This window comes from Arctopsyche grandis, chromosome 8 (assembly GCF_051622035.1).
Source record: "Arctopsyche grandis isolate Sample6627 chromosome 8, ASM5162203v2, whole genome shotgun sequence".
NCBI classification, from domain to species: domain Eukaryota; kingdom Metazoa; phylum Arthropoda; class Insecta; order Trichoptera; family Hydropsychidae; genus Arctopsyche; species Arctopsyche grandis.
This window is the reverse complement of record NC_135362.1, coordinates 8,504,549-8,532,113: the sequence shown is the minus strand read 5'-3', so window position 1 is coordinate 8,532,113 and position 27,565 is coordinate 8,504,549. Positions and strand designations below refer to the sequence as shown.

General features: G+C 32.6%; 1 protein-coding gene across 1 annotated transcript in view; it reads left to right on the top strand.

Annotated features, from left to right (window-relative positions):
- The window catches only part of Tsp2A (tetraspanin 2A), a 190,733-nt gene that overhangs the window by 97,498 nt on the left and 65,670 nt on the right, over positions 1 to 27,565 (top strand). Inside the window, exon 2 of the mRNA XM_077435690.1 lies at positions 10,309 to 10,506. Within this exon, the coding sequence (XP_077291816.1) occupies positions 10,309 to 10,506 (198 nt within the window). The remainder of the gene's footprint in view (positions 1 to 10,308; positions 10,507 to 27,565) is intronic.

The window sequence follows — 27,565 nt, the reverse complement described above, 5'->3', positions numbered from 1 at the left end:
GATTTAAAAAATTGCCATTTTCTATAAGCCGCACGTGCACATATAAAATGTGGAATTTTTTTTAGATTTATTGAACGAATTAAAACAAATACTGTCCAAATGATAAAAGCATTAGCCATTTGTGGTGTGCAGACGATATGCTCTCTTTGTTAAAACCTTCGTGAAAGTTATACGAGACGAAAAAGTATAATAAAACAAAATGTAATTCATCCTAGAGAAATAATTTTAGTTTTCTAGCGTCTATTGTTGGAAAAAAATGTAATTTTACAAAGATTTATATATCAAAATCGCATTAATTGCTCGAACGATTACGTGAGTGTCTCTTGCTACCATTTTTTTTATAATATAATATACATATGTACATACTAAGGATCCCAATAGAATATTCGAGTATTCGAATTATTCGTCTGATTTTTCAGCCATTCGTTACTCGAATATTTCATCAACTATTCGAATATTATTCGTGTATATATTTTTTTATAAACTAAATACACAAAATCAACATGAAAATAGTGATAACGAAGGAGCTGACGATTATGAAGAAAATTAAATATATAATGGGGATAATTGTGAAAAAAATTAATAAAATAAAGAAAATGAAATGTCTACATGTGAAGAAACAGATTTGTATTCAATAAATACGGAAATGTTTGAAGAAAATCACTTTCCGATCGATAATAATCTCTACAAAGTTTTAGAAAACATCAGAAAAATAACACGAATATTTTAGAAGTCACCGGCGAAATATACATTTTTACAAGAAATCATAATGAATAAAGAAAATAAAAACTTGGTAAATTATTATTGGCTGTAAAAAGGAGGTGGAATTCAATGATAAGACGATTAATTCAAATTTATGCTTGGTACATATGTAATAACCTTTTTTTTTTTTTTTTCGAATATATTCTAATAGCTCTTGAATATTCAATATTCGAAATGCTCTTGATTTACTATTCGATATTCGAATAGTTGAAGTCGACGAATATTTGGGATCTCTAATACATACATATGTACATATACTTTCATAGACATACATTTAATTATTTTTTTTATAACATATTGCTGAATATTTGTTTTATTCAAACTAAAGCTATAGTTATTAGAATATTTTCCTTGGAATTAATTAAATGAAATGTCATTTAATATTTAATTTGATCAGTTTTCCACCGATGCCACCTGGCCCATTTCCCTAATGATTTTCACAATCCTAACGTACGTTTACACCTCAAAATTTACCATTATATACTTTTGACTTTAATATTCCAATTACATTTACATGGGGGAGGGGGTATGACGGAAGTCTTGATGGCCTTAAATAATTCACGTCACCCCGCACCAGGTAATTTGACGGACGTCTCACGTTAAATATAATTACACCTCGCCGTATGTGCGTTACCTCGACTATAATTTACTGACAGTAATTACCGAAAAACTGTGTATACGTTATGTAGTAAAAAATTTCCCCACGTCTTGTATTTTCATCGGAAAAGTGGGTGTGAATATTTCTTGGCCTGCGTACGGTACGTGCGCGCGCGTATGATTTACGATGTAAAAATTGTCTTTCTGCATATTAAAATAACATATGAAAAATAAATTAAATTTCCACACACAAGGGGCGACGCCGGGGATTTGAGAATAATAAATGACTCTTAAAAGTATCGTAAAACATAGGAGGCCGTACATTTTCTAACGGTTCATAAACTATTTACGAGTGAAAATGAGCATCCGTACTATTAAACTTCATATACATACATAGATTGAAGTCGATTTTAGTTAATATTATATTAAAAAAAAACAATAAGGGAATAATTTGATATAATACACACGCTCTGCTGATACATGTGAGTTTATACCACAGTTGAAATTATTTATAACCATTCGATTAGGCTATTACTTTCCAGATCAATAGCCCTCATACTAGAGTTTCCCAAAGGATTTTCGCCATATCTATTAGCCGAATGGGATCTGTGGTTAATGTTGACCACTGGACCACTTTATACTTCAGTCGACCACATATTCAAAAAGTTTTTTGTATTACCTCCCATATCATATTTGACATTTGATGCGATTTAATATATGTATGTAGTCACTAATTTATATGAAATATAACTGAAGCCAGATATCTACATAAATCACGCTTTTAATGTAATTAATTTAATGAACTATTTTCTTTTTTATATATGTATTTCTCCCATGATGCCATCACAGGTTGCCCCTGAGTGACACATGTGGTATTAAACTTGCATATATGTACATACATACATTTATAAATTTATAGATTATAAATTTATAGGAAATTGTGGGTAGGATGGTTTTAGCCAATTTGATAAAGAACCGTTTCAAAAATGAAATCAGATAAATTGGCAAACTCTGATTGGAAGCGATCGACTTGGAGTATCCAAGTCTGACCAGCAGTACTACAGAAATACTTCCGAAACAATTCTTTTCAATCAAGGTCAACATCTGCTAGGTTAATTATTGTAATTAGCCATGAAAATCATTTAGATGTATTTAAAAAAAATGTTGTAAAAAAATAATGGACTAAAATATAGATAAAATAATTAAATAAAATAAAAAGGCAATTTAATCAATATTTCAACAACAAATATACAAATGTATGGGATTTCATGATTACAATTTCAATCAAAAAGTTTTCAATGATTGGGATTTCAATCAAAATTATGATCCCGGCTTAAACTAATATAATTAAATATATCACTAACAGGTTTGGGCCGCTTTTATATCATCACATACATACGTACTTACGCGGTCCAAACCTCTTAGTAATATATTTCATTATATTAGTTAAAGCCGGGATCATAATTTCGATTGAAACCCCAATCATTGAAAACATGTGTCTTCAACACTTCATTGTTTTAAAAAAGAGTATATAAACTCATTAATGTTAGAATTAGTCAGTATAGTCATTCATTATCATTGACTCCGAGAGTGATAGTCATCACCATCGACTCCTAGAGTGACAGTCAGTCATCACCATCGACTCCGAGAGTGACAGTCATTACCATCGACTCCGTATAGCTAGTCATTACCATTGACTGCGTATAGTTAGTCATTAATATCGACGCCGCAAGTGACGGTCAAAACATCAGTACCAGAACAAAGTTAAATAATGAAGCAAAGTCGAAGTGAAATAGTTCTACGTATCTCATTTAAATTCATCATCGTTCCATAATTAAATCATTCGTTTTTCGAGTATATCTAACAATAAGATAAATGTAACGTAATAATAATAATAAATAAATCTTGGTTGGATAACCAAGTAGTTTTAAAAATGTATTAATCTTTCATTGAAACGCTGCAGTGATAATTTTGGTGGCAGCAGTGGAATGAGTAAACTAAAACTTATTAATCTTTCATTGGAACGTGACAATATGTACAGATGTCTTTGGTTATATTTTTTGATAGTCAAAATGTTGGTAGACTGAACTTACTCATCTGAAATTTAATACGTTATCATTGGCTATATATTTTGAAAGATCAATTTATAGAAAAAGGAATTGAATTGTGAAATAGTCAAATCCAAGTAACGTCATATAAATTATGACGGCTAAAGTTTAGTTCACCATTGAAATTGTAATTAAATATGTTTTGAATACTATTTGAATTAATAATTTAATGGAACAGTTGAGTTATTTTATATTTAAAATCTCGTCAAGTTTCTACGCCGCACTCAACTTGACGAAAGTGATTACTTTCAATTCGAAGAACACCGATAAATTCAACTGAAAGCTTGAAAATCGTTCTAAATAATAAGCTAGTATCCTTTTATGATAGTTAGTGGTTGTATAGCGTGATTGCGACCAGTGCTCGTGTTACATTCAAAATTCAGCAATGGTGGCCAGACAGTCTTGGGATTAACTATGAATTAACTATACAGCATTTCGATTCGAATCGGCGCACCGCTCTTTGATGAGATTCCATTATTAATTTTCGTTTCACCGGAGCGAAAATATAAATTTACAATGATTTTTTTTCCGTCGAACAAACGACCGGCAGATAAGCGAACGGCCGCCACTGGAGAACTGTTAATTTCCATTGTCTCTCCATCGGAGCGTGTCCCGTCGAGGAGCTCTTCTCATTTTTAATGGAAAGTCATTAGACGATACCTCATTTGCTGCATCGACATTAAATATCCATTTGTTTGCGGCGGTGCTCTCCGGGTGCCATAACTTTTTAATGTGCAATTTTGAGGGAAAAAGGCGTTTCGGTTCCGCCGATACGATCGCTCGCCCTCCGCAGTCGGTTTTTCGGTTCGCCGAGACGGTAAAAATAACGGTCATAATTCAAAGGAACCGATGCGGTTATTTGTGCTACTCATGCGAACGTACCCCGTCGGCGTGGGTGTCATTCGAAACGCATCAGCAAATGCCACGTGTTGCTGCAAGGCTCGGGGCTTAATGTAAAACAGGTGCTAAGGGGTCCTGGGGGATGGGGGGGGGGTGGGGAAAATCCTCCCGCCGTACACCCCCTTTGTCTGAGTGGGAAGGAACACGCACCGGTTATTCACAATAAATCGTCGATTTGATAACACTCGGTAAATGTTCAATAAAAGTGCCAAATTAGCGGATCGAACGTGGTGTGTTTTGTATCTTGATCTGTATCGCACAGGCCTTCAATGCGTATTATATTTGAACATGTACATTAGTATATTTTGTTACATATTAAAACGGGAATCGATCAAAGATATAAGAACGATGTTTTGTGATTAAATATCAGATTTAAATCCGTATCAAATTTAATTGAATTACTTGAAATTGATATTGTATGATATTTGAGATAAAACATGATATTTTGGCCTTATATTTCATAGGATTTGTAATTTTTTTTTGGGAATTTTGTATCCAAATCTAAAGTATATTTATTTATTTATTTATTACAGTTAAGCTATAGTGACATTACAGAGCGTCATTATAGCTAGGCTTACATACATATATGAAAAAATAAAAGATGCAATGATAAAAATTAAATATCAAAATGTAAACAAAATAAAGCATGAACATAATGTAAAAGTAAAGAACAAAAATAACGAAATAAAATGAAATCTCTCAAATTAAACGCAAGGAATATCTCAACATTTTAGTACATTTATAATTGAGTCAAATTTTAATCAAAAAATTGAATAAATTATTTATTTTTATACGCTTTGAATATATTTATATTTATTTGTTTTATTCATATATGTACATATGTATATGCCAGGAAAGCCTAACAGGTAAACCCCAATGCGCTATTCTGGCCAATTACAAACAATTATACAGATCATAGAGATGGAATAGGCAGCCTTTTTTAATATCAGCAAATTCGAGATGCTTGTAAACTTGAATTTGCGAGAGATAATTAATAAGATATCTTTTATGTACATTTATGTATGTATGTATTTTTTATTTATTTTTTTATTTATTGAAAAATCAACAGACAACAGGATGTAGATATGTATAAAGAACAAATAGTAAATATATAATATATATTTAGAGTCCAATAACAGATTTTTACAAAGATTATAAAAAAAAAATGAAAAAGATAAATATAAAGAAAACAAATGAAAAAGAAAAGAATAAAGGCTATAACATGACAAAATAGAACATTGCATAATTAAACTATAGTATAAAAATATTGGAAAAAGGTTATAAAATAGAATATAAGAAGAAATTGAAATTTACAAATATAAAACAAATGAAAAAGGTAAATACAAAATAAACAAATGAAAAGAAAAAGAATGAAAGCTATAACATGATTAAATAGCACATTACATAACTAAACTAAAGTATAATAAAAATATTGGAAAAAGGTTATAAAATAGAATAGGAGAAGAAATTAATCAATCGGTCAAGATTCTCTTGATGTAAGACCTGAATTGATGTAGGGAAATACCATAACATGTATATACATAACTAGCTGTATTACCCGGCTTCGCTCGGTACTTGTAATGTAAACCGTATTAATTAATTAAAATAATCTAATAGTAAACATTTTATTAAATTCATTTGAATAGTTTTATTTTGTATAAATTTATTTGAATACTATTTTGTTTTTTTTATTAAATTGATTGTCACGAACAAACAAACATATATAGTAATTCTCTTAAAAAATTTTATGTACACCCCCCGGGTCAGTGCCCCCGGGTCAGTGCCCTCTGCGCCCTCTAGGGAGCGAAGCCCTAGGGCTTCGCCCTCGGCTTCTACGTCCCCGGGATCTTCGAATCCTTTGAATCGGAAAAAAGTGAATTATTTGTTCGATGACGTCAGAACAATTGTTGATGAAAAATACGTAGGTACATAAATACATACAAATACGAACAAAGTTTATATAGTAGATAATACATAAAATATGTATATACACATATGTACATACATATATTCATATATTATATTTATTTACTTCTTTTTGTAAAAACACAAACGTTGTAATATACATACCTATGTATATATCTAAATATACACCAATCGCCTTCGAAGTATGTACGTATATATTTTTTAAATTTAATTATGTACGTTGAAATTTCACATTGAGAGCGACCCACAAAAATCCTCGAAAGTTCACACAAAAAGCCTCCGTTTCATTCAGTCTTCACTCCCACTTCCGGTACTTTTTGGACCGCCCACCCCGAAACCGGAACAATACAACAAAACGAGGCGTGTGCGTCGACGTTCGAATAAGCCAAATAACATTAATTAAAGTTAAACTTCGGTCGGACTTTGGAGGGTTAATGCCACTCCGGGGGGGGTGGTTGTTGTTGTTGGTCCTGCGTATATCTTGCAACTCAGAAATTGATATAAATTGCCTCAATAAATACCTAAACAATATTCGGACTTCTCGGCGTTCGATTTTATTAACGTTTGCGCGTAATGGGATATAAAGTACATTAAATTGTGTTTTATGGCTTGGCAATATTTCGAGACGGCCAACGGGGCCCAGTCGCGTTCCAGTTTCAATCCGCACATATATCGGTTCCGCATTATTGGAACGATATTAAACACATTATTTCGTACGAAAGGATCAAAATTGAAAATTTATATAAGATTTAATCACACGGCATTGCGGCGAGGGTCTTACTTACATACATAGTTGCGTTTTATGCCCTCAATAGTTATGATGGCCTTACATAGTGTGATTATGAGCATCATTAAATACAGTATTTTTTGATATTAAATACACTTTTAGATTATATTTGTGATAGTAAGATTATTCTCGGGAATTTCTCAATTTATTTAGCAGTTTGTTGTGCAGCTTGTGTGCTACTGTGATGGATACCGAGTAAGGATCCCAAGTCCGAATATTCGAATACTTTTTATACGGGCTTATTTTTTTATTTTCAATCTACAGCACATTTAGTTCTATTTGATGTTTACAGATAATGATTCTTTTAAAATTTTAATAATATCTTGAACTTCTTAAAACTACAAATAAATAATTTAAAGCTACTATTCGATATTCGATATTCGAATATATTCGAATATTTGGGATCCCTAATACCGAGTGACCAGGACTCATTTACATACATATATCTCCAAATAAATTAAATGCAGGGTCTTTATATTTTATATATTCCTCATCAAAACCTCTTTGATTCGAATTATGTCATTGCGAAACAAAAATCAATATCAACAGAAATAATTATTTTCGTGGGAAATCCTATGTATATGTGCCTCACAGATGCGAAATAGAGTGGAAAATACACATTTTTAACTGGACGTTTGGCGTGCAGCACAGTAGCTAGCAATTTTTTTAGCACAGTTAAGGCAAGTGTTAACGACAAGTAACTTGTCTTCCAACTGCTAAGACTTTTATCCGAGAATAAATTTTACTGAGAGACGTGATAGACAAAAAAAAATGATTTTCACTTCATTTTATATATGTATGTAATGTAAAGCGACTGGACAATCAAGTAGATCCCAAAATTTCCTTTGATGAATGATTTGTAGCAATTAGTTGCTCGTTTTATTGCCTACTACGAAACAATTTATAGTAAGCAACATATTGCAACAAATGTTCCGTAACTGTGTCTTCTTGACAATTTGATAATTAACGAAAGTGTGTCAACTGTAAGAGTGTCGTTGTTTGAAATTGTGTCTTCTTAAGTATGTTTTTTTAAAAATTCAATCATTAACGAAATAATTCGTCAATATCATCTGTTAGATTGACGTGATGAAAGTTGGATTTTCAGCCGAATTTATCGCCACCCCCAAGCAACTTCAAATGTTACGTAGTTGAATAGTTGTAACAAGTAATCTTTTCATTTTGTCAGGATCTCAATGTTGTATTGAATATTGAATAGTAATTAATAAATTGAAAGCGTATACGAGAAAAGTAAACTTTAACTACTGTTTAGTTGAATTGTGAAGGGACGGTAGAAGACCGCGTTTGGATAGCTAATTTTCATCGCTTCGATATGACACAAGAACCCGGTGTGATTTTTAATGAGTTCATTAATGATGAAACTCATTTAGGTTCATGTTGGAGACATAAGCCTACTTCAATGCTAAATCCTGTGTGTCGGTTAAATATCAAAGCGATTTGAAGAGTGGAAGTGGTTCATAATTCATAATATTTTTCAAATCAAATTTTTTACGGAGAGGAATGTCACTGAACTCATAAAAAGATTGTTAAAAGTATTGTGAATGATCAAAAGTTTTTAAATACCAAATGCACCCAACTGTATAATTCTTTATAAAACGCAAAAAATATTAAATTAATTCTGCATAAAAATAAACGAAAGGTTCCATTGTTAAATAACAATGGAATTCTTTCCACTTTTTTTTCAAAAATGCGATATAATACGAAATATGATTAACCGCACTCGCGATACCGCTCGGTTAGCGGAATATTGCAATTTCGCGACAAATTCGTTCGTATATATTTACTAGCAGTGTGCAACCGTACAAAAGTGAAAAATAGAAGGAAAAACAGCATAAAATAAAGGGGAAAAGCGACAATAAATTATGCGGTTCCGTTGCTTGTCGCATAGGTATTGCATTTCGCATGCACTTTTTCCGCTTAACGTTTTTCCACTGACCGTGTAACTTCGCCCGCGTATAATGTCATTATTTAAGCCGGCGTTTAATGTTTTGCGAGAATTCTGCAAACGGAGAAATTTGATTTTTGCAGTTTAAATTTAATCTGCATTTGTGCTGTTACCTCTGCGATAGAGCTGGTGCACTCAAACATACGATTCAAAGTCACTTTCATATACCTAAGCATATTTCCTCATATCAAAGAGAAATGCGACGTTTCTTTTAGACGGCTCATTTTAATAATACATGAATGCTGCATTTTAAAAATATTTTAAAATGCTATTAAATCTAATTATAATATTTTAAAGAGCTATTAAATCAAATTATTTGTTCATTTAAATTAAATAAAGATTGATCCAACTTTCTCGATACATGAATAAGCGTCAACCTAGGATATTTATATATTTTGGATATCCTGAAAAAAGTTCCACTTCCGGTTGATTAGTTTTGTAAATACATATATACATATTTTTTTATAATTATTATAACATTACTTAAAGTCAAAAAATTAGATTAAATGATAAATTAGATAAAAGTCAAAAACTATAATGAATATATTAAATTTTAAAAAGGCAAAATAATTAATGAAACATCGTTAATGGGAACTAGCGATTGGTGAATATTCAATATTAAAGAATATGTATGTAAATATCGATAATTATCCGTTGGATAGTGTAATATTTTTGACTTCCAATTTACCAAATTTAATATTATGATTATGGTATATAATTATAATTTTTATTATTCTGTTTTATTGTAAGGATAGGAAAAATTTAAATGACTTTATATCACGAAAGTGATAATAAATAAATAAAATGGCCATGCATGCTCATTTCGATTGAATTTCAGCATGTACGAAAGACGAGATATTTATGGGGTTGCACATATGACATTTCGATGTACATACATTGATGATTGGCAATTCTTAAAATTGAGTTGGATCTTTCTGGCAAGTTTAAAATGGCAAAAGCCGAGACAAAAGTATGAAAAGAGCGTGCAGCGAAATGAGCATCCGGCCGCGTGGTTTGCAACCATTTATAGCGGAGCGAATAAAATGCCATCACAATTAAACTGCAAATTGACAGATTTTTGCCAAATTTACTAAGCTTTCAATGTAAAATTAAAAAAAAACCGTAGGCTTAAAAATAGAAACTAGGTTAATTTAAGTTTTTAATATGAATTGGTCTGGATTTAAATATGAATTGGTCTGCTTGTTCTTTTGTTTACTTTTTACTGCGTTCTGCTGTTACTAATTTTTTTTATTGTATAATTTCAGATGCTGGGAGCGGCCATATTCGGTCTGGCCATCTGGATTAGAGCCGAGCCGGGCTTCAACGAGTGGATCATCATCCTGAAGATCCAGGAGTACTACATAGGCATATACATCCTGCTCATATCATCCGTGTTGATAATGATAGTCTCGTTCGTGGGTTGCGGCGCGGCTCTCATGGAGAATACGGCCTTCCTGACACTGGTGAGCGATTTTCCTTTTTCCATCGATTTTCCGGGCGCGTCAGGTTTTCCAGGTAGATATATGTACACGAGAACGGTGGCGGCCCTTTTGTGCACGGGGTCTCGTAGCATTTAGAGCGCAACAATGGGCTTGCGACTCTTTTGAAAGGAGGCTGTAAGCGACCGGTCGCCTCCTTAGAATATATGTACATACATGTAGGAGTATATAGTAGGGTGATGGTGGTCCTCTCACCCGACCGTGGCGGTATGTAAATGTGCTGGATATATCAGGAAAACCTTAATGCTTATTATCCGTAGCGCCTCCTTTCATACGGGAACACATTTCACGCAAGCTTAGTTCTACGGCGTAGCCTCTCCAATAGTGCTACCGTAGATATACGGAGCGCTTACGCTCCACTCAACTGGGTTGTTGAGAGTATTTCCATATTCTATTTTTATTGTGCTTTGTGTAATTTAAATGCGGAGTTGAGATACAGCGTCGTTTTATCTCATTCTGTATGTATTATTCTCATTCTATATCATTTAGATTTGTTTATTGGACTTTTTGTTTTTTGAATTACATCTAAAAAAAATCATTATTGAGTATTTGAAAATCCATTCAAATTGATGAATAGCTTATTTGACATCTACGTCGGTTGGTTAAGTTCCAACAAATGGCTGTGGAGTGATCTATGGATTAATAAATTATGGCTATGAAAGAAAAATTCTAATTCTAAATTTTTAATAGTATTTTGTTAGGAAAATTGTTGATATTCACAATTTAGTGCAAAATTAACTCTTTTTAATGTGATGGATGTTGTAAGAAAATAAGAAAATAAGCTACATAAACATCTATGTACATACATATGTATGTATGTACACGTGATCCAGAAGAATCATATTTTTTTTCAAACTTTTGTTGACTAATGGTATTTGATATTTTAATGCACGTAAATATACGTATGTACATATTTACATACATAGATGTTTTTTTATATAAGTAATATTGAAAGTAAAATTAATTTGAAAGCATTTACCATTCGTAGAAAAAAAGTGGTCCCATTTCATTAGTGTGAATGTTCGATAATTTTTGGGATTTATTAATTTATTTTATTCCTTTGTTTACTATGAACCTAGATAAATTCACGATAAATTCAGTAAATGGTCCGTTATATTTCAGTTCCAAAAACTCTATTTCTGTTTGACTTAATTCACAAATTGTTATCATTTCTTTCAATTCCATTTGTTCAGAATCTCGAAAAAGCAGAATTTTTATTTTTTACATACATTTATTTATTTTAGTTCGGCATAGGTATTCCTAATGCACCAAAACGGTTAAAAATAAAACAGAAAAGAAACAAAATATTTAACTATACAGAAATTAAATACATTTATACATACAATTCATAAAAAACAAAAGTTTAGGCAATAAAACTAAATACATATATACATATGTTCATATAGCAGGAAGGACTAACAGGTAAGCCCCAATGCGCTTTCCTGGTCAATTACAAACATCGATATACAATTTTTAGAATAATTTTAACAGAGCATCATAGATACATCTATTGATAATTTTTTGATAAACTTACATTTTCGGAGCATTTTTTTATATAAATCGTCAAATCTCGAGATGCTGAAAAACTAAATATATATTCGTACATATTGTCATGTTCCAAAACGCAGTTTATATATTTTTTAAATAAATTACTTGGTTGACAAACCAAGATTTCTTTATTATCATAAACACGTTAAATTTATGTTATTGGTAGATATATTCGAAAACTACAGATTTAATTATGGAACGATGATGAATTTAAAATGAGTTACGTAGAACTTTGTTTCACTAATTAACTTTGGTTCACTTTGTTCTGCTGCTGTGATGACCGTCACTTGCGGGGTCGATATTAATGACTACCCCTCTCGGAGTCTCGATGGTGATGACTAACTTATTTATTTATTTATTTTAATATACAAGTATACCACAGAGTCTTTACAGGTCACCCCTTATGTGATCGAATCGTGATCTATATAAATGATATATAAATGGCATTCCCGGATTACAGGAATTTTAATGGACTTGTTTAATGAATGTGAGAAAGTGAATTTGATTTTTGTGGGAACTAGATTGATAAGCGAGATACATAACCATATGTATATATCTCTCTATCTCTACTATCAATGCTTAAGAGGGCTGGGTCCCAGCGCCTTATTCATACAAACGTATTAGACTTCTACTTTCCTCCATTATGGCACTAGAAAATTTATTTTTTAATATGCTATGGATATCCACCATAGGCATGGTTCTATTTTTTTTATTTTTTTGATCAATTGATTTTTTTGATTTTTGATTAATTTTATTTTTTGATTAATCAAAAAAAAAGTCTAATACGTTTGTATGGACAAGGCGCTGGGGTCCAGCCCTCTTAATGCTATGCTTTGAATAATAGGAATTTATTTTGGAAAGTTTGGTTTCAATTAGTCGAATAAAGGAAGCTACGTAACAGTGATTTTAACGATGTGTGTAATCGAAATTGATTACTATCTATCTACAAATTTGCTTATGAAGATAGCGAAAAGTTCAATTTCCGCAGTAAGCTCCTTTTCCACAATCATAAAAGGAAAAAGAAGAATGAAAAAAAAAACAATGATACATAAAATTCAAATCTGCAAAAGAATAAATCTCATTGCGAGGTATCCACATTCGGAGGGCCCCCCGGCGCAGGTGCCGTCACAATATTCCAGTGGAAATCTCCGAATAGTTCCCGACGGATTCTGAGAAGGGCAGAGATACCCACTTTTCCCGCCGCGTTATCTCCAATCTATGTATATGATTTTTTTATGCTTCGCATTTGCGTGTCTCTTTACATATTTATGTGACGTCGGCAAAATGGAGTGCGAAGAGCGAATGGCGCGCGTAATCTGCGCGCATCTTTCCCATTTGACGCCAGTTTTTAAATGTTTCTGACAGACAACTGGCACAGCCTCCCTGTCACCCACCGAAGGGCGGACATCCTTTATTCATACACATTACATACGTTTAAAAATATAAAAATCCACTCAGACGAAGCGCGTCAATTTCGCAAGCGCTCCGCGCGCTTCTTGAAAAATTCAAAGTTTCACTCAATTTATACGCTTTTTTCCCCTCTTAGGGCGAGATTGCAGAAATTCACCTTTATATTAAAACGACGGTTGTATGTTATATGACGGAGGGAAGGGGGGGGGGTGTCGGGGGTCTAAATCTTATAAAAAGGCGAGGATAAATGATTTCGGTGCGGTGAGCGAGATGACAAACGCGGGTCCATATGAGCGGGTGACATTGCCAAATTGCCGGGCGTCACTTTCATACCGCTCACCATTCTTCCGCTCCCATACTTTACCCTTCACCGCAAAAACCGATTATCCCTCAAACGAGATATTATCCGAGCTCGTGTGTTAACCTTTCCGCTCTTTTTTTTCTCTTCTCGTGCACGTATATTTAGGGCCGTTTGCTGCTGTCGATGCACGAAAGATTGCGCTTTCGATACTGTTACCTGAGTGTGGTGTGTGCGTGTGTGTGGTTTGATTCGGCGAAAAAAGGTGTGAAAAGATTAGTGATACCATAGGATGAATGTCAGTTTGTAGTAAAGTGTAGGTTGATTGTAATGTGCGAATAGATTCATAACTTTATAATCAATAATTCGGCGAGGAGTTCCAGTAGGTCTTCTCTAGGTGTCAGTAGGTTAAATATAAATGACTTGCAAATTAATTTATGATTACATCTCTATTCTTATAGAGATGGATGTATAGTTTGAAAATATTTACGTGTCTATGATCGTCAGTAGGCTCTCAATAAGGTGTAAATATATTCAAAACATTTATCAGTTTGACAGTTAGGAAGAAAAACGAAATAAATTATTGTTTCATTGAAATTTTAAGATTGTAAAAACAATTTCAATTAACCTTTCTATTTATATACATATATTTAAGTCCCTAAGCCGTTCTGCTACATTTTAGATAAAATAAGAAAAATAAACAAATATTAACGTAAACCTACATATATCTATTTGTCTACATACATACATATAAGGAATTAACCGAAAACATGTCACTTTTAAAGCTATATCAATTTTCAGATCCAAAAACTTATCTTTAACTTAATTGACAATTTGTTATCACTTATTTTAATTTGATATGTCCAAAATCTAGGAACAGCAGCATAAACGTATTACAGGCCACCAGTATTTTTAAATATTGTTAAACGCAAAACATTATATTTAATGTTTTTCGAAATATTTCTCGAACTGATGAAAAGTGGACTTTTACCACCATAAATTAAAACGGCTCATATGTGAATCCAAGCTACATATCTTTCGAATAGAAATCAAGCTTTTATATATCGTTGAATAGGGCAGGACTTACTTTTTATAAAATAATGATAAGTTGGCTAGTTAAACTAAATATATTTTTCGCACGGCTTAGACACAATTGTCTAAGCCGTGCGAAAAATATATGAAGTCCCGAAATTGACTGTTATAAATAAAGAAATTGTTAATTCCAATAAAATAAACGTACAATAAACGTACGAGTGACTTAATTAGCGTACTCGGTCTGAGTACACTCGTATCGTGTTGATTCGGTATTAAGCCCGTTATTTTTTTTTATATAGAATTTTAAATTATCGTTTATATTTACATATATCCGGCGTCGTTGTAAAATGCAACCCTTTCCAAGTAGCCTCATTTGTTATATGATGTCGTTCCGGAGACCCGTCCGTCTTGCCAATCTGGTCCCGGTACCAGGAATTAATTTTGCGGCTTACAGCCTCCGTCCGGAAAATAATCAGACTGTCGACCTTTTCCGAAACATAGTTTTCCTAGCGGCACATTTGCTTTCGGGCAGATACACACATATTTACAATGTTAATAGTATCGAGAGCGCTTTGTTAGCGACCATCTTTTGGAACTGGGGTCTCCTCGTAGTTCACACTCGCTTAATAGCCGATAAATAATAGGACAATTTCATTATATAAACATTACTCTGGCTGTGAGGGGGGGGGGGACGGGGGGTGAGATTCAGACCCCTCCAATAATACCTTCCAATAAAATTTTATCGCCTCGCATTTACCGAATAAACGGACAAGGGATCTTGAAGGTGTTCCCATACAAAAATACGGCGCCCGTAGACGAGCCAATGACGGTAATGGCCCTTCTGGGAATTTAGATTGAACCTTATCTCGGGGCTGATCTCATCAGCGAACCATTCGCAGCCTGGAACACAGACCTCGCTGCAAATATCTACATAAAATGGAAAGAAATAAAACTATCCGGCGGAAAGTATGGAGATTTATTTTGATACGCTTTAAGCGTGAATATTTAAAAGCCCCTCACGTGTGAAGGTCAAGGGTGGCTTTTATACTTACATTTTCATTTTACACGTGAAAATTGTTTCTAAGAATAAATAAGATACGCAATTTAATAAATTTTATATGAATTTTTTTTTAAATTTTGCAAGCGAATATTTAATAATAAACACGGATGATGTATTTTATTTAAGTGAGTTATTATATGTAAATATACATACATAGAGGATATAAGATTTTAGGAAGAATTCGATTCTACAATTAATGCTGATTTTTGAATTTATGTATGTAAATACATGCATATATTATGTACATATAATATAATGGAAGATAGTACAAGTGTTTAAAATGGAAAAGTGTTACATATATCCTCTGTATGTACATTTATAATTTTTCGATCATTGTGGCGCATTAGGGACTCCTGTAATGCTATAATGGTCCAAACTTACGCTTAAATGGATAAATAAGTAATTAAATCAATTATGTATCTTATATGTACAAAGTCAAGCCTTGAGAACCCATTTTAGCTTCAAAGGTTTTTCATTTGCGAGAGTGGGTCAGTTTTGCATGGAACCGTCTCGATAATTATTGTGAGATAAAAACTGACAGGAGACGGTCTGTGTGTATCTGTATTTTATCAAAAACGATAAACACACAAGTAATCATCAGAAAATTCTATAAAGATTTTGATTTTAGTAAGATCTCAATCTCACAATTAATGTTGATTTTGAACGTCTTGATTGAACCAATTAAAAAATGGTATAAATATTTAGTTCCAAATTACAATCTTTAAATTTACGCTTTCTAGTTAAAGATTCGAATAATTCCACTAGGCAACTAACTGGCTGTTATATAGGCTAGCTTTTAAATTAAATTTACCAATGGGTAAAATTTTCATTAGAATCAACAGGGATTGAAAAAATCCGATTGTGCTTACCACTTCTACTCCCTATTTACGAATTGATTGTGTTTACTATTAATTTTGATAAGCTACACAATAAAATATTTTTACTTTATTTATATAATACGAAATGAAGCTATGCAAAATTGTAAAATTTGATCTTGTGCTTGTGACTTATTTCTACATGTAGTTTTGTGTTTTATTTTCAATAACGAATTCATAAATTTTGATCTATTGACGCTGATTTAAATTTTGAAAAGTAATTATAATTCAAAGAATGACTCAATTTACAATCTAAAATTTACCATTAGTGCTCTAAATATAATATATTACGCTGTAAAAATTCGTACTGAAATTTGAATACCAACATTATACTAAATTTGTAGAGAAAGCTAAAAAAGAACAATATATGTATGTATGTAGTAGAAATAAGCTTCTCAAATTTGAAACATTCTCAATTTAAATATGTATATAATTTATGTTTCTTATATATGTAATGCACATATGTACATATGTATATTGTATTGTATATAAATACATACAGAGTTCACTCGGGAAAAATAAAATGCCGTATAAAATTGTAGTCGATTGTAATTCTGCACGGTGACCAGACGTCGAATAGCTCAATTTCCCACTCTCTCGAAATGCAATAAAAGCGAAATTTCTAGAATGCACCAGAGAAAATTGTCAATGAATAAATGAATTTCAATTCCAAACACACACACAATCACACATTTGTATTATATTTATATAATAAATATACCTATGTATGTATTAATTTTCCATAAGATTGGGCATATCCGCGTGTAATGTGACACACAAGGGTCATTTTCAAATATCACAGTGTGTTCGAATGCGTGCGTGAAGGCGCCCTGGGGCGGCCACGCGCCCTTACACCCCTTTAACTCCTTCCCGGTCTCCCGAAACCCCCCTTAGATAGGGCAATATGATGTGGCTCAGGGTGATTTATGCGTCGGGGGGGCGCCGGCGGCCAATTGCGTGATTTTATTAGCGCCGCCCCCCCACAGACCACCTTCCATGCACGCACGTGTGTGTGTGTGTGTGTGTGTGTATGTGTGGGGTCGCAATCGTTAAACTGAGGTACCTGGGTATGTTAGACGCGCGGGCCTGTACAAACACATGTTCAAAACAGGCGGGCACGTCTTTATTGAATCTACGGAATAATATGTTTACATTCGCACTAAACGCAGTCGAAATTATCGGAGGGTGTTATTTTGTTAGGGGTTGTTATTTTTTTTCAGGTGTTTTTGGAGGTTTTTTGTTGGCTGAATTTTGTTTTTTTATGCTATGAGCAGTCGTAGAATATGTGTGTGTGTGTGTGTGTGTGTGTGTTTGTATTGAAGAAGGGTATTTAAAGGTTGTTGAAAAGTCAGAGGCAGGCAAGCGAAATTTTTATATTTACAGTGTTAAGAAATATTTAACTTTTAAATCAGTTTTTTTTCTATATTAAAATACTCTTGTAATTATTTAACGATTCGAATAATTTTTTATATAATAATTCAATTTTCAAGATGCTTTTTTAAAATACATATCTATACTTGAAAGAATCGTGTCGCATTTTTTTACGTGATTTGTCGATCCTTTCGTAGTTGGAATTTAATTTAATATTACAAATTTACAGCTCAATATTTCATAGCTCAAATTATGTAACACGTACAAAGGCAAAAATCTGTGAAATGAAATCCGGAGACAGAAAACACATTTTCTGACTTTCAAAAGTTATTTGAACATTAAATATTTAAAAATTTCATTTTAACTTTCGAACTACAAGATTTTATGTTAAAGACTGCTCATATGTAGGTATATGTAAAATATTTACATAAATTTAGTTTATACAACCTTAGATATCAAATTCGTGGTTTTAATTAGTGAACATATATATCTTGATTTCTATATACATACTTTATTGTACATGGTTTTATGAAGTTTGATATGCCCTTCAAAATTATTACGTGTGCTGGTTTTCATTAAAGGTCAGATGATAAATAATAAAGTATGATTATCGAGTAATTTCATTTAATTTTTTTACATTACTCTATCATATTATATACCATGACAAGAGCTACCCCAAAGAGACACACTAGTGGTTAGAATATTTTGTACATAAGTACTAAAAATTTAATACGTAAGCGTATATTATATATATATATATATATATATATATATATATATATATATATATATATATATATATATATATATATATATATATATATATATATATATATATATATATATATGTAGAATACAATAGAGACATATATTTACATATAGTACAATCAAGAAATTTTTGATATACCTACAGAAAAAATTGTCCATGAATTTTATTGTACATTAATCATACTCAAATAGTGGTGAAATAGTACATAGGTAGGAAGGATTTTAGCCAATTTTAATCGGGAACCGTTTCAACAATGAAATCGCAAAAATTGTAAATGGAAACGATCGACCTGGAGTCACAAATATCCAAGTCTGACCAGCAGCACTACAGATGTTTTTCTTCTTCAAAATTCTTTTCGATCGAGGTCAGCTCATGGTATCGAACCCGGCGTCTCTCAGTGTTAAGCAGAAGCCTAACGACCGAGCTATGCTGCTAGCTGTATATTTATATATAAATAATTATTTACTACATACTTCTATTGGTGGTCTATCATCTAATATGCAGTTAAATATGGAGAGTCGTACATTATTTACCAAAAGTGAACAGGGATTACATATAGGTTTCACAGCACACGTCTCAATTTTAGCTTGTCCAAAGTCAGTTGTCCCAAAATTTACATAGGAGGGGACCGAAACGCGCTGCAAACGACCCGAGCCGAGGTATACACATTCTGGGACATTATTTACGAGTACTTGACGAGTTCCTCGGTCATCTTCAGTCCGATGCAAACTAATTAATTCAGGCCGGTCAAGTATTACGCGTGCATACCTGACACGCGCCCTCCTAATCCCCTGAAAGGGTTTCAGACACCCCGGCGACATCCCTTCGCCGGGCGGGATACGGGATTTCGGTCCTTTGGCGACGCGAGTGTGTCCTCTTTGAAATGTCGGCATAATGAAATCATTATTCGCCTTCTTGTCGGGATAATGCAGGCCGGCGACGCATTCAACAATTTCCTCGAAATCCTAAATAAAGTCCGGTCTGTCCGGCCATGCGAAAGATGGTCACCCTCGTCTATTGCTACAACGGGATCCCCTCTCATTCATGCCGAATGTTTGACTCGGTTGTGCCTGTTTGTTTCCACGGATGTGAATATTTTACACTGTATGTACGTGTGTATCGTTTGTATGTTTGGTCCTTTTCGAACTCTCAATAGATCAAATGAAACGGCCGAGGCATTCAACGGGCTAAATCCGAGCTGAATTAATTCGTCTAGTATTATTAATTCAAACATTATAAAATATTTAATCTTTCAATGGCTGCTTTTTTGGAAAAGGAATTACAATATACATACATACATACTGTCACATTCCAAGGGTTATTTGTATTATTAAAAAAATGTTATTGTGATGATTACGATGCAGTCAACAATCCAAACAATATTTATTTTATTTAACGCTCTGAATAAAATAGATTCCTTAAGAGGGCTGTACACCCGAAACCTTAATTTTGTTACCGTTCCTTTCTTCGATATATGCATATGTATATTGAGTGAATGCGACAATATATATCAATATATATATTGAGTGAATGCGACAGTTGCGCTTCGACCAGATAAAACGTATTTTAAATTGACAAAATTGAGGTTTCGCATTCTCCTATTTTCTCCTCCAAAACTGGACCAATTTTTAAAAAATTTCATCATCGGTATGAGAAAGATACTTTCTGTGCATCTATCGGCGGATTTTTTTTAAAATCGACCGTTAAATAAGTACGCTGGATTCGTTTCGTGGGTGGCGATGAAAAGAGGCGATTTTATAGATGTTTGGCGGCTCCTAGCTCCTATAAAAAATAATTAATCAAAAAAATAAAGCGATAGATGCACCCCAATGGTGGATATCCATAGCATATTAAAAAATAATTTCTCTAGTACCATAATTGAGGAAGGGGGAAGTATAGTACGTTTGTATGGACAAGGCGCTGCTGTTCAGCCCTCTTAACACTGAATCCTTATATTATATTTTAAACAATACACTATTTGAAAAATACTTTAATATTGGAACTTGAGAGATGCGTAAAACTGTTTATAATTCACTGCACTGATGGACTCGGTCTTATCTCTCGATGAGTCGGTTGTTAAGACTGTTAAGAGTTTGTGCTCATGCTATTTAAATGGATGTAATGACTTGATTGACGTTGTTGTGACTAAATGTCGCATCAAAGTTCGGTTTATATAGTCGATTCTTATCATCTTGTTATGACCAATGTCTGGTATTCGTAGCTTTGTTATTCACACGTATGACCGTGTGTAGAATGAAATTATATTATGTGAATATTGAAAGATAAGCGATGTACATATTTAGCAATACATATGTACAAAATATCTGGGTTCAATTGTGGTCTTAAAACCGGCTTGGAAGTTATTAATTATAACCAGTAAAATGCCAGGCAAAATGCGTGACTGTTGAATTGAGGATTTTTGTTATAATCTGTAATATTATAAACGGTTAAATCACACATATTTACCTCCCATAAAGACTACCGTTATTTAAATTTTTATTTAAAATTATTATCAATATATCATTAGCAATATTTATTGATAATAGCAATATTATTAGCAATATTTATTGATAATTGGGATATTTTATTTTAAATGAAAACTATGAAATAACCAATGAAGAATTATATGTAATATGAAAATATAAAAAAATGTCGTCAAATGCGATATGAACCGTTTGAAAATTCTTTCCAACAATCATTATTGAATTACCATTTGCACGGAACAAATACATGTCAAAGCTAACTACATATATTTTAACATTTCTGCTAACAGTTCTGCTTACAGCTAACAGTTTCTTTTACAGCCCCGGATCCGGATTCCTTTTTTCAGTTCCGGATCCCAATACCTTTTTCAGTACCGGTTCCGGATTCCTTTTTCAGTTCCAGATCCAGATTCCTGTTTCAGCTCCGGGTCCCGATTCCTTTTTCAGTTCCTGATCTGGATTCCTTTTACAGTTCCGGTTTACTTATATATAAAAAAAACATTGATTTCTGATTGGCTGTCATTAATTTTTTTTCGATTCTAATAAATTTAAATAAAAAAAACAAATGAATGTTAATTATAAAATAAACCATGTTTAATCGGTTTATATTATAAATACTTAGTAAAGCCGGGTAAAACCACTAGTTATTTTATAATTAAAAGTATAGCAACGTTGGGTTTAATAAAAAATATATATTTTTTAAGATTATCTATACAAAAATGCGTTCGTTTTTAGTTAGTTAGTTTTTATTTAAAAGTGGCATTAAAACGTATTCATGATTCTTGTATATTTATAGTTTGAGAATGACACGGTGGCTTTTAAGAATTAAAAATTTAGAAAAGGGCATAAATCTCGTCGTCCAAATTACTTTCTGGGTATTGCGAAGTTTGTTCACTTCCACTAAGAACAGAAAAAGAAATATATTCATGCGTAGTGTACCATTGCTGCTGCAAAAGGTATGGGGGTTGTTAATCTGACTTTTAAATCGCATCACGTAGTTGAGGGAAAGAACGTTAAGGGTGATTTTTCGCCTGTAGGCTTGCGGTATCTACGAACAAAAAAAAGAGCAGAGAGAAAGGAGCTTAAAGATCTTTTTCTATTTTTTTCCACTTCTATTCTATAATATATTAAAATATATTCACTATTAACCGAATGAAAATAAATTCTTTTTCGACCCGTAGTATATATGTACTATATTATGTACGTTATATTTCAATGATACATCGATACATCTCATTGAAAATTTAATCCTTTTACTTACATTATACGAGCTCTCAGATTGTACTTCCTTTGTTTCAAAAAATCTTTTCCATCGGTGGTTTAGATATAATACAATGTAAAATTGAATATGTTACCCCATTATATCGTCCACAAAGGGTATCCAATATCTTCGATAATTTCGTTTACGTTTGAACTTTTTTTTACTTTGATACTGACCGGATACAATGGATATTATCTCTGTATAATGGGTCTATCATTTATGCAAGACTATGAAAGTATATGTATATTTTTTTTGTTTTAATACCTACTCAAAGGGTAGGCAAAATATGATTCAGCACCTTCCGCTTAATTAAGACGCTGATCTCTCAATGGGGCAACCCTCTGATATATAACATACGATGCCCATTCGTATAGAAAAAGGGTAGAACAGAGTATTGTCCATCGTAATATGCTGACTCATATTCACACCGTAGTGTGTATTTTGGTATCAAATGTGCATGCGTGTTTGAAAGGGCGTTGGATTGATTTAGTTTTGATTATATGTAATATTGTGCTGTTCAGTAAAATTCAATTAAATAAAAATACGTTGCGTGATACTGGTATCTTAAAATATTAGACATGCAGATTAATATGTCTGAAGATATTGTTGTTGCGGGTCTCTGAATTTGCAAAACTTAGTTAGTTTTCTACCACTCCAGTTGTAAAAGTTTATGATTCGATGTTATTGCCTTTTATTAACTTAGTATGATATTCTCTTTAATATTTCGAATACTTATTAACTATTTAATGTATCGAATACTTAATTTATAGATAGTAAAGTTGTTTATTACATACTTAAGCTTTAAGTTTTAAGACGTCAAACTTTCATAGTTTTGGATTTGAATTATCGAGTTGAATTTACTCAAGTTTTAAGACACTCATGTTGCACAATTCAGATGTTATATATACGTGTAGGGTACTTACGATGCTTCTATCTTTAGTATTATAACATTTAATGCGGCATGACGATGAAATTTCCATAACCTATGTACATATGTACGTACATGTACATATTTAGATGCTTCAAAACACTAAGAGGATATTCTAATTCAACTGAAATAGAAAACTAATGAAAATTACTTGTCATTGAAATTGGTTCAAAAAAAAAGGAAGAACTACATACATAACTCTTTTCCAAATTTTAACTACTCCATTTGAAAACAAGGATTCTCTAATTATTTTGAAGTGCATTATTATATTTTTGGAGTCTAATAGCATGACCTCCCAAATGAGTGCTATTGTTAAACGCTATAAGGTTTATAATAGGACAGTTATATATAATTTTTTTGACTTCAATTAGATACCATCTCATTCTTCTCGTCCCCAAAGTGGAAAGATTCATTATTTTTAATCTCATATCATATGAAAGTGAATTAAGTTTGGAAGGAATTTTTGTAATTCTTAGTTGGACCTTTTTAAACATACAACGTCTTTTTTACTTTATCTATGTACGTAGTAAGAATATATGATGTTTTGTGATTATGCGAAAATTCTAACGTGATTTCGTGATTTTGATTGATTCGAACTCACAATCGATCACTGATTACGTTTTCATGATCTAGATAAAATGTGTGTGTGTGCGCGTGTTTGGGGATTTTTTGAACACCGTTAGTCCTATCGAACTGAAACTTAGTATCATTTTCTGAAATGCTTATATGTGAGTTTTAAATTTTTAAACGATACATTTAATTTTTTTTCAAATTTTTCATTTGACCAGAAATGGTACCTCCCCTTATATGTAGGTGTCTTTTTTCAACTTACCTCTTCTTATTAAAAGCTTTTACTACGACTTTTAAATGAGGGTTCTAAATGGAATAAGCAAATTCTAGTTTTGGTGTTTTATTTATTTATATAATTTTAGCTATTTAGCTAATTTAAAAAAATACATTCTTAAATACTTAACTCTAAAATTTTATGTTTAAGTTACATATATGTACTGTCCCTCACATAGGTGTCTCATCGCACCTCGCAAGAATGCATCCACGGTCTTAGAAGACCCGATGCACTCAGGGAGGGCATTGTACATGAGCACACCCCTGTGAAAAACATCCCCAGCCGTCTTCCTTTTTTTCTTACTCTACCAACAACTAAATTATTCTTATTTCTATGTATATCTCTATTCCTTATTGTATAATCCTTAAAGTACTTAAAGTAGGCAATAACTCATGATCTAACTTATAAACAAAGGACAATATACTAAGACTTAGACTAATTCTAATACTCATTCATCCCAATTCATCTGACATATGTACATCTAATACTTTTTAATCTACCCACATTCAAAATACCTCTCATAGCTTTTTTTTTATCTTTCCTAAATCTTGGCCATTAAACATGTCTATTATAAGTTTGGCCATTATACATGGTCTAATATAAGTTTTATAGATTTTGCCAAAAGCTAAGCATTGAGACAGTTAACACGTTTAATAACATGCAGAAAAGAAACTATGCTATAGAAAAATTCAATCCAAAGAAAAAAAAATATTTTCATATTGTTTAATTTTTCATACAAAATAGTCTACACACCATTCCCTGGCATCTTTGATTCTAATCAAAAAAATGTAAGCACAGCATGTTTTCGCCGTATATAGGCAAGCTTTTGCGATGTTTTGCTAGTGTTCGCGCTTCCCATACTTCCGTACTAATTAAGTCGCTTAAGTGCACTAAATTAAATTCGCATCCACACGTGCGCGAAACGCTGTATCGTTCGACGTCTCGAATTCCACGGCTCCGAGCTCGTAGTAGCAACACGTAAGTATACAATATACCTTTGTATGTACATCATTAGTATATAGCTCAAATAATACAAAAGGTAGGTTAGGGACACGGTGCAAAACCCACGCTACGAGCGTTGCACGTGCTCCAAGCGAAGCAAATTAAGCCGTAAAACTTCGCACTCTCGCCGTTTTATTTATAAGACGACTTATTCGGGTGGCTGTCGTAAATATTCCTCCCCTTCATCCCCCGGAAATTTCGCAAGGCATTAGCGCTCGACTATTACCCCACGGCCATATGCCGCTTACGCAAATCACGGTCGTTGCATTCAAACTGGCCCGTTTTCAATGGACCGATACCCCTCTCTCCCACCCCCTTAATGCACACTCGTCGTGTGCACGTTTGATGAGATGTGCAGTTACTGTTGAAGTATTATCTCAAAGCCCGATGCAAAATGGAGAGGGGAATGTCTTTGTGGAGATCGCTATTGAGATCAAAATATCCTCCCTTCCCCTCCCTCTTTTGTGGATGAAGACGATGATTAATCTATGTATATTTGCTTACATGCAGTAAAACGGTCGTTAGCTAACAATAAGATTCGGTATATGTCTTTTGTATGATGTGCGGTATGTACATGTGTATGCATGGGGATTTTGCCAGACAAAGGATGGGTCGTTTTGAATATGCGCATTTTTTGTGTTTTAACTTGGATTATTGAAGAGTATATTTTGTATATACTTTTATATACTTTGGTATTCTTTGTATACTTTGGTGTTCATCTGAGAGATTTATTTGCAGAAATATCTCTTGAATGATATTTGAGTGTTATATTTGTCGTAGTGAAGATATGTTCCATTTGACTGGCAATTCTGAATATTCTTAAGTAAGATTGGGAGTATTAACAATATGTAATCGGGTAAATTCTGCATTAATTATATTTGTATGATTGTTATAATATATTATATTATGAAAGGCAACGAATACCGTATCAAACTTTATTACTAACAGACAACATTTCCACTTTGTTCAATTTTAAACTTTGCTCGGTCATTTAATACGTACGTTGCTCTTAATATGATTGCAGTCAGATTTTGCATTGTATTGTATTATGCATATAATATTTTCCACGAGATTGCATATAACGCGATAGTTTTCTAATTAAAACTTTAATTCTCTCGGCTCAAAGGCTTCCGCTTTTTCATTGCATGCACATTTATTGTGTTCATTTGCGCGTTGAAAATTTAAATGTAACTAAACTCGTATTGCTCGTGGCAATTTCGACAGTAAAACGTATATATGTACATATGTATGTGTATGTACGTAAAATAGAATGTGTCGCTGTCGCGTTCAAATATTATTATCATTTTCCGATGCAATAGACAGGGGAAAATGTGTCAACCCTTTACGTTTTCATATAGCAGAGGAAACACGTCTGCTTCGAATTGAATTCCAACGGTGAATTTACATACCTCTGTTCGTGAGGGTGCTCATATACCTTGTAATATTGATCAAATTTATTAAAAAATGTATAAAATTTTATATAAACATATGTATAAGTAAATGTTTCAGTAATTGTTGAAATATTAACGTCAACTTTAATCCCTTTGAAGACTGTTCGACTGCTGATAACGTGCCCTAATTTCGAAATGGTGAAGCAAAGCCTTTATAATATTCTATTTTATCAATTTTGAAGCCTTCTCAGTGTTTTAATATATTATTTAATGCTAGTTTTTAAAACAATGGAAGTTTTTTTTCAATAAATAACAGATTTGTATATGAATAAACATCAAGTATCGCTGTTTCAAAAGATTTTCCCTTATACATATTATATAAAGAACCAAATGCAGGTTGATAAGCACAGAATCAACCCACTAATAACAAAAAAAATACTGAAGCGGAGATCAATCATTCTTTACTAAATTCGAATATAAGATTTTTTTGTTGGTTTGCTCTATTTTGTAAGATGAGCGTTTAAAAAAATGCGCAATTTTCACAGATTTCTACGGTCTTTAATTCAAAATCTAGTATTCCTGTACCAAAATCAATGGTTAGATATTTTTTCTATTTACTGAATTTTTTTATTGCTTTAAAACATCTGACCATTGATTCCAATACTCCCTTTGATTAAAGCAATACTATATTGTTAATTCGAGACTACAAAAGCAAAAAATCAGTAAAAATTCACATTTTTTTAAACGC